Here is a 17,705-nt window from a genome sequence, read left to right as displayed (position 1 = left end):
TCCCAGGGCTATAAATGGCATGACGGAGCACAGAACAGCAGTTTTATTCACAAGGAAAATATATATTTTTTTTTTTTACTGCAAATTATAACATTCTTTGCTAATATTGACATTTGCCCTGCGGAATCACATAAAAGTGTAATTTTTAATAAGTCCCCTTTAAAAGAAAGTTGTGAATGCACAAATAGGCAATGCAATATATGTGATTGCCAACTTGGATTAAGATGTGAAAGTTCCAGGAGTGGTGTATTTATATTTTTGTTCTTCACATCTTTGTGACATGTCTCACAAAACACAGGTCTTCAATGATAATGTTTAATAATCAAAATAGTAATTGATAACGGTAAACTGATTTATTATTATCCAGACGACACCAAACTTTTTATACAACTGGTTGAACTTTGATTTGTTGTTAAACTAACATTTTCAACTTATATTCAAAGAGTATTATCAAATTGTATACTGTATATACACATTTTGAAGAAATAAGTGCCCTTTCCTGAACCAGGTTACAGCAAACAACTGCTATGCAGTTTACCGAACATATCTCAGGGTTTTCCCTCCTACAATGCATTTTCAAACACTTGTGCTTGGAAACTGCTAACCCTATGGCAACACATTGAGCCTTTAAGAAATACTTCTGAGAGAATAGTTGTAAACCTTTGTAGACTTCAACAGGCAGTCCTTCTGCAAACAATATTTCCATCATGGGCACAATCACCAGCTTGTTTCGTACAGTTCACGAGGATTATTCAGTATCTGGTAAAAATACGTTGCAGGATATTTGTATGCGCTACAATTCACCAAGATACCTTTACATTGTAGTGAATATCACTGGCATAGCCAAACAGGGCTCACTCATATAGTCCAGAAGCTTTAGAATCCTTAGTCACTAAAGGAAGATTCACTATCAGAGCTGTCTTCTGGTGCAAGTTCTTCATCGGGAACTGGGGCATTGGGAGTTCTAGGGAAATAAAAAAAGAAAAATTAAGTCACACATACCCTTCCAGTCAAAAAAAAAAAAAAAAAAAAAAAAAAACACAAACACCCACCTGATTTTCAAAAAACCTCATTTATAATGACATTTTATTCCAGGCTAATATTCATTATCTACTGGGGCGTCCCAGAGCAATACCCTTGAGGGGATGGGGACACCCTGCCGAATAGCCATCAGACCTTATACGGCAGCCTGCAGTACACTGCGGCCGCAAGCCGAATCCTCGGCTGTGCGAACATCCACTTGATAACATTTTGTGAACGTATGCACTGAAGACCAGGTAGTAGCCTTACAAATCAGAGCCACAGATACCTGACGCAGAAAAGCCCAAGAAGTTCCTACACCCCTGGTAGAATGAGCTCTCACCCTAAAGGGAGGAGCTTTAAATTTCAGACCATAGGCCTGAATAACAAAATTGACGGAACCGATTGGCAATGGAAGCTGCCTGACCCTTCTTGGGTTCTTTTGGTAAAACAGAAAAGGATTCTCATCCTCTAAACTCTGCAGGTCTAGGCAAAATAATGTCCCGATTTAAATGAAAGGCTAACACCTCTTTTAGAAAAAAGGATGGAACAGGTCGTAACACAACCCTGTCATGAAGGATCAAGTATGGTTCCCTGCATGAAAGGTTATTAAAAGTCGCTGGCTTTTATTTTTGCAGCGGTGGGCGGACCTCCGCTTTAAAAGGCAGAACAAACCATCTCGGTAAGAGTCTGGATCAAAAGCCTCTGCAACAGAGGCAGACATCAACTGGATATCTTCTTGTCCAGATTTCTCGGAAGCAGACTCATCCGCCAGGCCCTTCAGAGCTTTTAGCTCTTCCCCATCCTCAACACATTCCTGCTCCGAAATAGGAGGCTCCGGGGAGGGGGATCTGTCACGCTTCTTGCCACTCTGTGAGGTGGAGGCAATCATGCCAGCAATCCTGTGCTCTAACTTGGCTAGGGCCAAGGACAGTTCATCCTTGATGATAAAGGTTGAAGCAGCAGCATTGACTGTAGACACAATACCAGATAGGCGCAGCAGCTCAGATTGCCCGGAGGAATCTGGTCTAGGGGGATACAACACTAGGGATACGACTAGGTTCATCAGGAACTACTGACTACATAGGTGTGGGTAGTCTCGCTCCGCTTTTTTGAAGACATTTACAAGCCACAAAACTAGAGTACCCGAGTCTAGTATTAGACCCCTTTCACACTGGGGCGTTTTTCAGGCGTTTTAGCATTAAAAAAAAAGCACCTGTAAAGCGCTTGAAAGAAGCCTCATCTGCAGTCCCAATGTGAAAGCCCAAGTGCTTTCACAATGTCAGCTCCCGAAAAACGCTCGTAAAGCGCCGCTTTAACTAGCAGCGCTTTACCAGCGTTTTTGGGGCACTTTTAACCCCTGCTAGTGGCCAAATAAAGTGTTAAAAGCACCCACAAAACGCTGCTGCCAATAGCGTTTTTCAGGCGTTTTACAGGCGCTTCCCATTGATTTCAATGGGAAGGGGCGCTTTAGGAGCGTTGTATTCACCGCTCCAAAAGCACTGCAAAGAAGCTGCTTGCAGGACTTTTTTTGACGCTCTGCCAGCGCAGCGCCTCAGTGTAAAAGCACTCGGGCTTTTACATTGGGATTGCAGTTGCGACTTCTTTCAGGCACTTTTTTTTAACGCTAAAGCGCATGAAAAACGCCCCAGTGTGAAAGGGGTCTTAAGAAACCCCAGAAGAGAGATGCTTTAATAGGGCTCACTAAGCCCCTATGCAACAATCCTGCGAAGCACCTTTAGCCTGCCAAGCAACACCCGGTGACTCACATGACCCGGGTAAGGAGAAATGAACTGCTGCAAATGCCTGATTCAGAGCATGCTCTGTGTCCCACAGCTGCCTTCTGGAAGCACTGCATGCTTGGTATACACAGCTTAAATAAGCTGGCTGTGCACCAGAACGTTCTGCACTTGCACGTGCGTGGTCCCGGCGAACCAGCGTGGCTGTATTCACATATGACATGAATTGTCATGTGCCCAGATAAAATCTACGGCACATGTGCAGCTTCACCACGTGCGCCATTACCGCCAAACTGCTGAGCACAGCAGCGCTCTTGCGAATGCATGTGCGCCATGGCAGACCAAGGCGAAATGGCGCACCGTTGCGTGCCATAATACAAGTGAAAAACTGTTATAATCACTGGGACACCACACAATAAGTAAATAAAGGGGTTTCACTTACCCGTCCAGGCACAGGGCAGCTTAGAAAGAGCTCAATCTTCACCCATCACAGCAGGTTTCTGTCATTTTAGGACCTTCAAGGATTGGGTACCCTTTTCATATTTAGGGTCCACTCCCTTGGACATGTACAGCACCCTTCAGGAATGCCTTAGCTCTGTGGTGTCCAGCACCCAGATGTTGCATTACAGGCAAAACCTTGCAGGATCTGGAGTCTTCTTTGAGAGGCTGGGGTACAATTTATCTAAGCATAGACAGCCTATGTCAAACGGATCCAATCGGTCAATCCCTTGATTCGTTTAAGAACCATTTGTGGGACTAGAGTCCTGGAGCTCAAACAAACTGACATCAACCTTTTAGACACTGGTAAAAAAACTGAAGTACTTCCTGTATGAATGATCTATAGGGGATCACTTCCTGTCTAAGCCTTTGTCTACCAGTATCCATTTACCTAGAGATGGTGTATAACCCAGTAGTTAATGAATATTAGTCCAACTCTGTGTCCCATGATGTATGAAAAAGAAAAAAAAAATCCTATCCACAGCAACACAAAAATAGGATCCTCTCACATTCCCATTGCTGGGTGCTCATGGACTACACTTAATATAACATAATACTATATTATTTTACTAGAGTTTTTCCCCATACATACATCTCTCACACTCACACACACACACACACGCGTTCTGCCTTTGGGATTTAAAGTGACTTACTCTAAAAGATCTGGATTAAGTCCTTCTGAAATCATTTTGTTTCTGATGGCCATCACAGGTACACCCTATAACAGAAAAGGTAATATTTAATAGAATTACAACAACAGGTGTACAGATCGAGAGTCTCATGCAAAGGAGAACTGAAGAAAACCAAAACATGTTATGCCACTAGTTATTTTTCTCCACTGAAAGGAATTATTTGCTGTATGTGGTTTATGAAGCACCAAACTGACTGGACATAATTACAAATGTTTTGGGATATAAGAGTGCAGAGGTGTGCATTTAAACTGCAATTAGCTTTTTGCTTTTTGTCAAAGGCAGTCATCTGAAGTCTGAATAAACTAGGTTTAAACTTCAGCAGCTCCAGCTCCTAGCTTCCTTAGCAATTACTATAGTTACATTTGCTGCAGTTCTCATCGACGTACAGTACTGCCTTCATAAGTATACCCATGATGAGATGTTTTACTTACCACTTGGACCATCTTCAGATATCTGGCATATCTAGGATCTTTAGCCACGGTTGCAACACTGTTTGTGTGTACTTCTTCCTTTTGTGATGCGTTATCATTTATGGAATTCTGCTGCACCACCTGCCAACAATAGTAAAAAGTCTGAGCAGATAAAGCTTGTGTGCTGTTAGAGCCAGCGAGCATTCCGTTGTGTATGCCAAAAAAACTGTTCCTATTCTACCACATGAAACAAGGAAAAATCTCAATGAATGCATCTAACCTAGTATTAGCTTGTTATCCTCACAATTCAACCCCAACATAGCACCAACTGCTGACAATGATCCTTAAAAACAGATGCAAATATTTCATACATACAGTATATCAGTCTGTAATAGGGCTGCCTATGCCAAATGTAACTATTACAATCAGCCCTGCAAAGTGGGTCATGTATACACAATCCAATGTTCAAAGGGGCTTAAAAAGATCCACAGCCATGATTCAGTGCATGTCTGATCCTTTCCTAATTGCTGCCTATAAAGCATAACTGCTTGGTGTGCCAGGTTATCTGGATGACATCTGCTCATCTTGTCTGCATAGGAATAGAAGGATAGAGAATCTCAGAACAATCTGCAGAAACCCTTTAAACTCTCACACAAGTCACCAGGAGGCTACCAATACTATTGTCCTAATTGCTCTGACAGATCCCTGCCTGCCCTGCACTCACGGCAGGGACAAGGGAGATGCAGGTGCAGTGTGGTCATATGTGGGATGGGGCATCATGTGGTAGGCTGTATTGTGATTCCAGATGCCAACCAATGATCTCGCTGCAAACAAGTAGAAAAGTCGCCTACACTGCAGGGAGCTACTAGATCCGGGTCAGGTTTTTTGAAAACGTGAGCTGATGTGGCTTGCAATGAAATTGACACCTCCGGTCTAACAGTATTATGTTATGAGAAATTTTACATTAGACATGCAGCATTATATACTGAACATGTACTGTTTATATAATGCAATTCCTAAATATATATGATCTGTATTCATACAGTATATGGTCCATAAAGCTGTCAAGCTAGTGGGCCATAAGTTAATTTGCTAATTCAATGTTCAATTCATCTTAATGCATTCCTTACCATTAGGTAAAACATGTCCTACTAGTTGAATTGCCCTCTTTCCTCCCTTTATACTTACCCGAGTTTAATCTCAATCTCAATCCAGCACTGTGCCCATCAGCAGCAACGCTGGTCCCTTTCTCTCATAGGTTCAGAGATGGCAGCAGAAGCAATTGGCTCACGCTGCTGTCAAACAAATCTCGTGAAGGAGGGAGCTGAGACACACTGTGTACATCAATGGATGCACACAGCCTAACTCAGGTGCAGGCGGCAGGTGTTCCACCATAGGAAGCGGCTTGCACACAGAGAAGAGGAGCCAAGAGTGCCAGCAGGTGACCTAAGAAAAGGAGGTTTTGGGTTGCTCTGTGCAATACCACTGCACAGACCAGGCAAGTATACTATGTTTATTAGTTTAATACAAATAAAAGAAAAAAAAAAAAAAAAACACTTTATGCAACAGTTATGTGAAAAACAAATTCTTTTTGCTTATCTGCACATGATTGGATAGTAAAAGTGCATATTTACACAACTGAATGTGTGAAGATTCTCAGCTCATAGTAATAAATCAGTTGCGATGTACCAGTTGAACATTTGTCTAGTTGCTAATGAAAATAAAATCACAGGATTACTCGTCAGCTACACTGAAAAATCATGAAGTTAATTTATCTGCGTTCGTTATACAGTACATAAGTCTGGACACAGTACAATGGACAGCGATGCACTGACGAGCCTGATGGGAATCCTACACTGTAAAAAACAAAACAGAAAAATTGCGCTGTTGGTAACAATTTACTTACATCTGACTGGGGTGAAACTGTAAGGGATTCTGTATCAGCTTTCAATGATGGCACATGTCCATTGGTAAGACTGGTAGGCAGAAGTGGTGTTTCAGCTTTCACATCTTCTAAGCCAGGGATGGAAGAAAGCTGGGGGCAAAAAAACAAAACAAAAACATCTTAGCAACTACAGATAAAGTCAGACCAATAGTTTGATTCCATAATTTTATTTTATTTTTTTTATTCAAAAAGTTTCACAAACCTTTGCTTCTAAAATATTGAGAGTTGTTTCAATCTGTTGAATACGCAGAGAAAGGCCTGATAGTTTCTGAAGCAATTAAGAAAAGAGAAAAATGTTATAATCATAAAAATAAGGTTTTACATATGACTAGCCATATACACACACAAAATACTACTCTCTCATAATTGCGCAAGAGATACCATTTCAAACAATCTCACATGAATCAACAAAATGACCATTTACATAAACCATTCAATATCATAACACAATATAAGATGTCTAGGCATGTAGGGCACAGTAACATTTTATCTTTAAGCCAGTCGTAGATGGCTTCCAAGTAAAAGCCAACAATGTGCCTCGTTCACAGCACAACATCACAATGATGTGAAGTGCGGAAAAATGAAGACCAGCTGTATTTTTCCACAGCACAACCTGCTGAGGGTCTTTAACTGAATCTTTACACCCGGGGGCGAGACGAATGTCTTGATCACGATTACTGCGTTTGGCTGTTACAATGGTCACATGATCGGGAGCCCGTCCCATTGGCTCCTGACATAACCAGAGGCCATGAGCCGTCTGTGACAGCTCATTCAGTGTGTTGGGAGTGTGCAGTGAGCACATGTGGGTGTTAAAGCCCACCCTCCTCGCTGCTGCACATATGCATTACATGGAGAGTAAGAGATTAACCACTTCCATACCGGGCCTATTCTGCCACTACTCTACTACATGTAAAAATCTTTTTTTTTTGCTAGAGAATTACTCAGAACCCCCAAACATTATGTTTTTTTTTTTTAGCAGAAACCCTGGGGAATAAAATGGCGGCCATTGCAACTTTTTATGTCACACAGTATTTGTGCAAGAATTTTTCAGAAGAATTGTTTCATGAATTAAAAAATAACAAAACAGTAAAGTTAGCCCATTTTTTTTATACAATGTGAAAGATGATGTTACGTCAAGTAAATAGATACATAACATGTCACGCTTTAAAATTGTGCACACTTCTGGAATGGCGCCAAACCTTGGTACTTAAAAATCTCCATTAGCGATGCTTTAAAATATTTACAGGTTACCAGTTTAGAGTTACAGAGGAGGTCTAATGCTAAAATTGTTGCTCTCGCTGTAATGTGCATGACAATACTTCACAAGTCTAATTTGAACGCTGTTTACATATGCAGGAGTGACTTACACGTGCGTGAGCACACGGGGACGGGGACTTTTATTGCTATTACAAGTTATGTAAACATCCCTTTTAATATGAATGGTGCGTGACAGGTCATCTTTATGGAGAGATCTGGGGTCTATAAGACCCCCAGCTCTCACCTCCAGGCTGGAAAGATTGAGATAATGTTTTTTTTTTTTTTTTTTTTTTAACGATTTCTTTCTTTCCAGCCGAGTTCTCGGCTTTTACTTCCACCGTGACGGCATAACCTCGTGCCCAGGCCTCCGAAATCTCTATTAAAAACGTCCAGTGGATTGTCTTTCTCACCGATTGCACAAGCGAGCCCCGGAGAAGCACCAAAGGGCGGCGGGGGGGGGGGGGGGGGGGGATGTCTCCTCTCACCACCTGTAAGCCCTTGTCGGACATTCTGATGGATAATGTCCAATCGGACCGTGTTGTTGCATAATCCGACCATTTGTGGGCTTCATCTGACTTTTTCCATCAGAATGTCTGACCAACAAAGTTTGAGAGCTGGATATAAAAAAATTTCGACAACATGATCCGATCAGACAAAGTTTGTAGAGAATTCCGATTGGACAAAGTGCAATGCATGCTCAGATCAAATTACGAGACCAAAGCTATTGGCTACTAGCCTGAACGTAGTCCCGTCGTAATTAAATAACGTCATCACGCTGCGAACGATCGGATTTTCCTACAACTTTGTCCGACCGTGTGTATGCAACACCAGTTTCAGACAAAATCCGACTGATTTTTTTTTGTTGGAATGTACGACCGTGCGTACAAGGGCTAAGAATGATCAAGTGTCAGCCACTGCTGCTATGATTGTTTTTACAGTACACAGAATCACCGGCTGTAAAAGATGATATCTGAATGATGCCTGCAGCTGCAAAGACATCATATGACATCCTTGGGCTGGAAGTGGTTAAAGGAGGAATTAAAAGGAAAACCATTGGCTGCATTACTTAAATGAGTAGAAATATAACAAACCTCTTCACACACAGTTGAGAAGCGATTGAGGAACTGCACTGTGTGCAGCACAAACTGATTCAGAAAAGCGACAGTCCTCTTCTGTTGGATGGCTGGGACCTGCACAGAAGGACATGCAAGATTAAAAGATAATTATATACAGTACGGAGTTCATCAACAGGTAAAACCCATCATCAGGGAGGTCTGCTTCTGCAGCATTATTTGTCTTTGGTCATAATAATCTCTTAATTGTGTGGATTTAAAAGTGGTGTGGCCAATTTCTTTTTGCATTTGATTTTGGATGCAGTATGGATCTGCACCATCTTGATGAAGGCTTCTGTTACAGAAATAGTACGGGTGTACTAAAATCGCACAGTTACATTAGCTAAAAATCAGTTTACTTCATGCAAGAAGCCAAACAATTCTACTTGTGTGTCTTTATAAACACAACCATTAAACATTCACAGTACTGAAAGAAAAAAAATAAAATGGAACCCTTGGAGTTAATAGCTGGTTGAATCTTATTTGACAGCAGTGACTTCAAGCAAGCTTTTCCCATAGCTCTGGATCAGAGCTACACAACATTCAGGAGGGATTTTTGACCATTCCTCTTTACAAAACGGCTTCAGCTCAGACACATTCGTAGGATGTCTGGTGTCATCAGCTCTTTCAAAGTCATTCCACAGAATCTCTATGTGGTTGAGGTCTGGGCTCTGACTGGGCTACTCCAAAGGGGCCATTAACTTTTTCTAAAGTCAGTCTGTGATGGATTTACTTTGATGCATAGAGTATTGGTGCTAGATCGCCCAACTTGTACTAAGCTTCAGCTGGTGGACAGTCACCCTGACATTATCCTGTAGGTTATTTCAGTAAATTGGGAGTTAATTTTCCTCTTGATGATGGCAAGTGGTTGAACGGGAGAAGACTATAGTAGCAGCTAGCAATAATCACAAGTGAATCCGGCAGGCTGGTTGTACCCAAGTTGATCGATCAGCTTGGTACATTCAGCCTGCCCACACGGTTCAAATGACAGCTGGTTCCTGTTGAACTGGCCGTGATTTGTACTGTCTATGGCTGTCCTCAGGCCCATTGTGATTGTCTATTGTTGTGACTTAGATGAGGATCAGATCTCCTTTTATGGGAAATGATTGCAAAAAAACAATTAATGCCAATGGGGGGTCACATACTTTTTCTTGCCAATGTATTTCCTGTAAATGGTGTTCTTTTTACCTAGGCCTGGGAACTATCCAAAATTGGTAAGCCTAAGACTAGGGCAGAAAAAAAGAGTGGGCAAGCCACGGTATTATCTGTGCACCATAGTGAAACCGAGAGGTGTGCATATTGAAAACATGATCTGGCCATATCCTTACTTGACACAGAAAGCAGGACTTGCCGCCCCCCCCCCCCCAGTTACTGGCTTTGATTGACAGGGGATGCTGACACCTAAACATTTTTTTACCTTAGGTAAACACTGTAGCTGCTGACTTTTAATACAAGGACACTTACCTCTCCAGGAATCCTGCGATGTAGGCACCCCTAGCCGATTTGTCAATTGGCTTTGGGCGCTCACATCTGTAGTAACGGAAACAGTAAGCGAAGCCTTGCAGTTTCACAGCCTGTTTCCTACTACACATGTGCGAGTCATGCTGTGCTTTCTGAATGGGCCTGCCATCTTCTGGGACCTGTGTGTGTCCCAGAAGGCAGTGGGCGAAAGGAGGAGGGTCTGGAAATGTCATAGATCGCTGAGTGGCCATCTTACCCAGAAGTGAGAGCAGGTACCTCTCATAAACAGGTAACCTTCTCCCCCCCCCCACAATAAGTGCAAAAATGCGGCAGTGGAGGGGGGTAGCGAAAAAACAAAGCTTCCCCTTTTTGGTGGAGCTCCACTTTAAGGGCCGATTTACACAAGAATGTGGTGCGGGAAAAGCATGTTCCTTGCATCTTTCCCACATCGCGTTGAAAATGCATTGTCTTTCCAATCTACTGCAGGTGCCAATACATTTTTAACAGCAGCCCAAACGCACTCGATCACATCATATCAAGTGATTTGGTGCAGGGCATGCATTACTTTTTCTGCATTTCATACAAATGGGCTGCCTAATAACACAGGAGGGGAATGCGATTCTGGTATGAACCTGCCCTAAAGCTGAAAGCTAAGCAAATATAAAGGACACTAATTCAGCTGTGCAATCATTAAAGTTGAACTATAGGATAATAATGAACAGGCTCCATGTCTGTTTAGTCAGGTACAGCATGCCTGTGCAGCTCTCTCAGTGAACATATTTAATAAAATAGGTAGAAAAGCACAGCCATACATCGACTAACCTTAGTAAGGTCTATCCCAGAGCCAACTATTGGAAGCCCATCTTCATCCATCTCTGCAGCTCCACTTCACAAACACTTCCTACTACAGTCACATGTCAGCTCTCGTGATGTAAAGCAGGGAGAAGCTCTGGAAGCTGAACGCGCCATCTTTGATGTGGGTTTCCCTTACAAACGCAGCTCCAGAAATCTCAGGTCTTACTAATAATTCGTCACTACATTGGTGTATTTAAATCTCACTAAATAGCAGTTTACTTCACTTCCTTCTTTATTTTTAAGGAGGACATTGGAAAGTACTAAATACCGCAGCAGGGGAATACATATCAGTGAAGTCAAGTCTGCAGAAAAAGGGAAGTCGGCCATTTTGTCGGTGATTATCTCAGACGCAAATATGCTGTACAATACATACTCTGTGCATTAGGTCTGTTAGAGGGGCCTGTGTTTCATCACATAACACCTGCAAAAGTAAATGTCGTTTCAATAGTAGAAGTCTTTACATTACCCTAGATTGCATAACACTAATAGGATTGTATCTATGACATTCAAGTACTTTTATGATATACAAGGGAAAAATAAATGAGGTGTGGCATGTAGCATTGCCACGTTTCCTTTAAGCTACACCCCAACACTTTTGTGGCACACAGCACAATTTTTTAATTATGTTTTTTACCATACACTATAGGATTGTAACATACCTGAGACATCTTTGGGAGATCCAAAGAGAATAGTAATGCGGTGTACACAGACATCCCAAGTCTCCCGCAAGTCGCTGTGGGCTCCCAGACACCTGCGAGCGCCGGGCAGTCTCCCGACTGGGCCTGTCACTCAGCCACAGGCAGGAGACAGAGAAGCCAGAGTGGTCGAATGGAGTACAGCCACTCCGGCTGCTCTGTCTTCTGTCTGTGGCCAGGGGAGGGAGCGGGACAGAGCTGGGAGCACTCCGCTGGTGCACAGTGAGGCTGCACTAGTGGACACTGATGAGGTGGCACAAATGGACACTGATGGTCACTTATAGGCTGCACTGATGGACATTGATAGGCTGCGCTGGTAGGCACTGATGAGGTGCCATGGATGGACAATGATAGGCTGTATTAGGCTGCATTTAATTGGCACTGGTAAGGTGAATCTTCACCTCCCTGAAATGTGTTTTTGAAGGTTGGGATGCCTGCGTACATAGTGCCCCCTCAACCTCCTGTCAGGCTCTGTTCTGAGCCACATTCCTGTCTGAATATTGTGTAGCACCCTGTAGTTTAAGCAGGGAGCTTCTCACAAATAGGGATGGCCGAACGGTTCGCCCGGCGGTCGGTTTGCAGCGAATTTCGGCAGTTCGCGGTCCGCCCGATCGGCGGACTATTGCCGCTGTTCGCCCGGCGGACTTGCGTGTTTACTGTGTAAAAGAACTTTGACCTATGATGACACATCCATCATGTGGTACAGGACAGCCAATTGAGACATTACAGCACATGGACACTTGGACATTCCCCCTAACTTATAAATAGACCCGATCCGGCGGCCATTTTACATTCTTTCGTATGTCACTATAGGGAGAGGTTGCTGTGTGGAGCAGGGAGAGACTGCAGTGACCCAAATCGCTAGCTATTAGGTCCACAAAAGTTATTTTGAGGCCTGGTATGGTATAGGTGTAGTTCAGGATATAGGTTTGAGGCACTGCTATTCAAGTCATTGTTGCAGCGGCCTGTCTTTTGTCAGTGCTGAGAGAGGGACAGGACGCTGTGTGCAGCATGGACAGTCAGTTTAATCATTAGCTGTTACTATTAGGTCCACAAAAGTCCTTTTCAGGACTGGTATGGTAAAGTAGTACAGGATATAGTTTTGAGTGCTATTCAAGTTATTGTTGCAGCAGCCTGTGTTTTGTCAGTTTAAATAGGGACAGACAGGAAGCTGTGTGTGGCAGTGAGGGACAGTCAGTTTAATCAGTAGCTGTTACTATTAGGTCCACAAAGGTTCTTTTCAGGACTGGTATGGTAATAGGCTTGTACATGTATAATATTCTTCCTTCCAAATATAGAAAGAATATTATACTTGACTGCTGCCCTTCTGCTGCAGTAGTCCTTTATGAGTATAGGGACTGAGGTACAGTCTGCTAATCACAACCTACTAGTTGCACAAAGGTCCTTATAAGGACTGGTAAGGTATAGTGTACTAGAGTATATAGGGTTGAGTGAGGTACAGTCTGCTAATCCTTATGGACTGGTATAGGTCCACAATATATAGGGTTGAGGTGCACTACTGCTGACTGCTGCCCTATTCTGCAGCAGTCCTTTATCAGTATAGGGACTGAGGTACAGTCTGCTAATCACAACCTACTAGTTCCACAAAGGTCCTTATAAGGACTGGTAAGGTATAGTGTACTACAGTATATAGGGTTGAGTGAGGTACAGTCTGCTAATCCTTAAGGACTGGTATATGTCCACAATATATAGGGTTGAGGTGCACTACTGCTGACTGCTCCCCAATTCTGCAGCAGTCCTTTATCAGTATAGGGACTGAGGTACAGTCTGCTAATCACAACCTACTAGTTCCACAAAGGTCCTTCTAAGGACTGGTAAGGTATAGTGTACTACAGTATATAGGGTTGAGTGAGGTACAGTCTGCTAATCCTTAAGGACTGGTATAGGTCCACAATATATAGGGTTGAGGTGCACTACTGCTGACTGCTGCCCAATTCTGCAGCAGTCCTTTATCAGTATAGGGACTGAGGTACAGTCTGCTAATCACAACCTGCTAGTTCCACAAAGGTCCTTATAAGGACTGGTAAGGTATAGTGTACTACAGTACATAGGGTTGAGTGAGGTACAGTCTGCTAATCCTTAAGGACTGGTATAGGTCCACAATATATAGGGTTGAGGTGCACTACTGCTGACTGCTGCCCCATTCTGCAGCAGTCCTTTATAAGTATAGGGACTCAGGTACAGTCTGCTAATCACAACCTACTAGTTCCACAAAGGTCCTTAAAAGGACTGGTAAGGTATAGTGTACTACAGTACATAGGGTTGAGTGAGGTACAGTCTGCTAATACTTAAGGACTGGTATAGGTCCACAATATATAGGGTTGAGGTGCACTACTGCTGACTGCTGCCCTATTCTGCAGCAGTCCTTTATCAGTATAGGGACTGAGAGTTTTGTCACAGGGTCATTTAAAAAATGAAAGGCAGAGGAAGAGGCAGGCCCTTCCACAGCGGTGGTAGGGGTAGGGCTTGAGCCAAAGTGGAAAATTGCAGAAGGTGCGTGCGATTACGTCAAAGGAAGCACCAGAATTGGTTGACTGGCTCACTCAGCCTTACTCTTCTGCACCCTCCTCACCCTCTCGATCTGCACCTTCTTCTTCACTCTCTGCTATGTGCACCCCCAAAGACACTACCACCAACAACACCACCACCATCACCACCACATACCTTCCGCTTGAGTCACAGGAATTATTTTCCGATCCATATCAAGACATTTCTGAGGCTCCCACCATCATTATTATGAGGGGCTCCCACCATCCCTGTGCTATGCTGACTTCCTCCTGGGGCTGCTTATTATGAGGGGCTCCCACCATCCCTGTGCAATGCTGACTTCCTCCTGGGGCTGCTTTTTATGAGGGGCTCCCACCATCCCTGTGCTATGCTCATTATGAGGGGCTCCCACCATCCCTGTGCTATGCTCATTATGAGGGGCTCCCACCATCCCTGTGCTATGCACATTATGAGGGGCTCCCACCATCCCTGTGCTATGCTGACTTCCTCCTGGGGCTGCTTATTATGAGGGGCTCCCACCATCCCTGTGCTATGCTGACTTCCTCCTGGGGCTGCTTATTATGAGGGGCTCCCACCATCCCTGTGCTATGCTGACTTACTCCTGGGGCTGTACCTCTGCTGTGCATATTATGAGGGGCTCCCACCATCCCTGTGCTATGCTCATTATGAGGGGCTCCCACCATCCCTGTGCTATGCTGACTTCCTCCTGGGGCTGCTTATTATGAGGGGCTCCCACCATCCCTGTGCTATGCTGACTTACTCCTGGGGCTGTACCTCTGCTGTGCATATTATGAGGGGCTCCCACCATCCCTGTGCTATGCTCATTATGAGGGGCTCCCACCATCCCTGTGCTATGCCCATTATGAGGGGCTCCCACCATCCCTGTGCTATGCTGACTTACTCCTGGGGCTGCTTACGGTGCAGGTGTCAGTGCTGTATATCACGGTGCTGGTGTCAGTGCTTTATGTCACGCTGCTAATGTCAGTGCTCTCTATCACGGTGCTGGTGTCAGATCACTCTATCATGGTGCAGGTGTCATTGCTGTATGTCACGCTGCTGATGTCAGTGCTCTCTATCACGGTGCTGGTGTCAGATCACTCTATCATGGTGCAGGTGTCATTGCTGTATGTCACGCTGCTGATGTCAGTGCTCTCTATCACGGTGCTGGTGTCAGATCACTCTATCATGGTGCAGGTGTTATTGCTGTATGTCACGCTGCTGATGTCAGTGCTCTCTATCACAGTGCTGGTGTCAGATCACTCTATCACGGTGCAGGTGGCATTGCTGTATGTCACGCTGCTGATGTCAGTTCTCTCTATCACGGTGCTGGTGTCAGATCACTCTATCACGGTGCAGGTGTCATTGCTGTATGTCACGCTGCTGATGTCAGTTCTCTCTATCACGGTGCTGGTGTCAGATCACTCTATCACGGTGCAGGTGTCATTGCTGTATGTCACGCTGCTGATGTCAGTGCTCTCTATCACGGTGCTGGTGTCAGATCACTCTATCACGGTGCAGGTGTCATTGCTGTATGTCACGCTGCTGATGTCAGTGCTCTCTAGCACGGTGCTGGTGTCAGATCACTCTATCACGGTGCAGGTGTCATTGCTGTATGTCACGCTGCTGGTGATCAACTCCTGCACCCTCTTCTTTGCCTACCCTGACCTTCCCTCTCCTCCATTGCCTTCATGCGCTCCACTGTGCTGAATTGTCAGTATTTCACATATAAAAAAAGAATGCTTGTAGTTGTCGATCCCAGATTCACCTCATACATGTGTTATGTCATTGGCCATGTGGTGGGACTATGTTTGCACAGCTAGTAATTATTTTGTGGCTGCAAATTTGACCTGTAGGTTTGCAAAGTTTGCCTCCCATTGAAGTCAATGGGGCAAACGTTACGGTTCGCGAACTATCGGCCGCGTTCGCGGTCCAGGTTCGCGAAACGTCCCGTCGGAAGTTCGTCCATCACTACTCACAAATTTACTTGCCAGGAGTAGTTATCCTGGTTAATTGATAGAGATCTATTGATTTCTTCCTAAGTTTGGCCTCGTTGCACTTTCCTCTTCTACCGATAGGTGGCCGGGCACTTGGTGGTACTAGATATGAGAAGGGCAATCCAAGGTCAAGTTATGGGTATGTGGGGTGCCTCAGCCAATGGGCAGGGGTTTTCTTGAATCCCTTGGTCTGCTAGGAGAACCTATATATTCGGGTGGATGATCTATGTTCTGTGCCACCCAGACGGCTGTCTGGGTGGACATGTGTCATGTGCCCTGGGCTGCTAGGCCAGATACAGGGCCTATCCCGGGGGCATCTGGCTACTAGGCTGTGAGAGGGCTTATCCAGAAGTAAGAGAGCAGCGCAGGGTTGGGATTGGGGTTTACAGTGCAACCAGAAGTGATGGTTCTGCAGGCTGGATAACCTGTCAGTGGTCAGAGGTAGAAGGGAATCTGTCACCACAAAGGCACTAACTACCTTTACCAGGGACCACAGTGAGTAACTGAAGCAAGTCCTGGAGCAACATTCTCACCGAACGGGCACGGTGATCAAGTCAGGGATCCAACCAGCTGAGGTGGCACTTGCAGAGCAGCCTTGTGTGTCAAGCTATGGACTGAGACAGTCAGCAGGGGTGAAGCTTGAGAAGTATCTGGAGTGCCAAACTAGGGACCCAGCAAGGCAACCGGGGTGACGCTTGAGGGAGATACCACCTCAAAGTTTGGAGGCGCTCAAGGGATTCAGAGTCACCGAATCAGAGGGTTTAGTGAGAGACCAGGAGCTCAAGTGTTGAAGAGGCAGTTGTAGTGAACCTGAAGGAACTGTTACGTTTGAATTGGGAACTGTTAAAGACCATTGTCATAGGAGACAGCATTCCTGCATGTGCAGATGTGGCACCTTGCTGGAGCCTTTTCCCTGCACGGCTGTCCTATTAAAGTCTCGGAGTCTGCCAATTGAATTTACAGCTACTTAAGGGTGTCCTGGCCCTAACCCTCTTTCCCCCAAAAATACAAAAAGGACTGTTAAGAGAAATAAAACCTCTTTTGTATCCAAGAAGTGTCTGGCGCCCACTAACTTTGTCCACCTTGCACCCACTATGCCCACAACTCACCACATACAGAAGGATGTCAGCTATCTTTGGCCTGGAAAGTTCTCATTAGACTGGACAAGGCCAGAGACCTTGCTACAATTGTGTCTGGTTTCAGGCAGACTGAAACACGTGATTCAAAACCTGAACTGCTCGGGTGGATCCCAGACAGGTGGCAACTCTTCATTGTTATGTCTCATTGTGTAGCCTCTAACCTTCTGGCTGTATTTGACAGTTCGGGTGGGTGGCTGAGGGGAAGGTAAAACCATGACTGTATGATATACATCGCCCGGCAGCAGTGGTTTTATGCTTACTCATGCATGTAAGGTTCCATTTACATCAGATGCTTGGAACACATTGATATATATATATTATTATTTAAGGTACTTGTATAGCGCCGTCAATTTATGCAT

At 44.5% G+C, this 17,705-nt stretch overlaps 1 protein-coding gene across 1 annotated transcript; it reads right to left on the bottom strand.

The window, feature by feature from the left end:
- Positions 1 to 334: 334 nt before the first annotated feature.
- On the bottom strand, positions 335 to 11,166 carry WASHC3 (WASH complex subunit 3). Its single transcript, XM_077472204.1, has 7 exons — positions 10,957 to 11,166; positions 8,653 to 8,751; positions 6,507 to 6,572; positions 6,266 to 6,394; positions 4,381 to 4,500; positions 3,911 to 3,975; positions 335 to 964 (listed from the first exon to the last, which is right to left on the bottom strand). Exons 1-7 carry the CDS (start codon positions 11,005 to 11,007, stop codon positions 886 to 888), a joined length of 609 nt encoding a protein of 202 aa, XP_077328330.1. The 5' UTR covers positions 11,008 to 11,166; the 3' UTR covers positions 335 to 885.
- Between the last annotated feature and the right edge of the window lie 6,539 nt (positions 11,167 to 17,705).

The sequence above is a fragment of the Lithobates pipiens genome, unplaced genomic scaffold (genome assembly GCF_037356315.1).
Source record: "Lithobates pipiens isolate NorthernLeopardFrog02 unplaced genomic scaffold, aLitPip1_a1.2 Scaffold_8, whole genome shotgun sequence".
Taxonomy (NCBI): Eukaryota; Metazoa; Chordata; class Amphibia; order Anura; family Ranidae; genus Lithobates; species Lithobates pipiens.
This window is presented reverse-complemented; position numbering and strand designations above follow the sequence as displayed.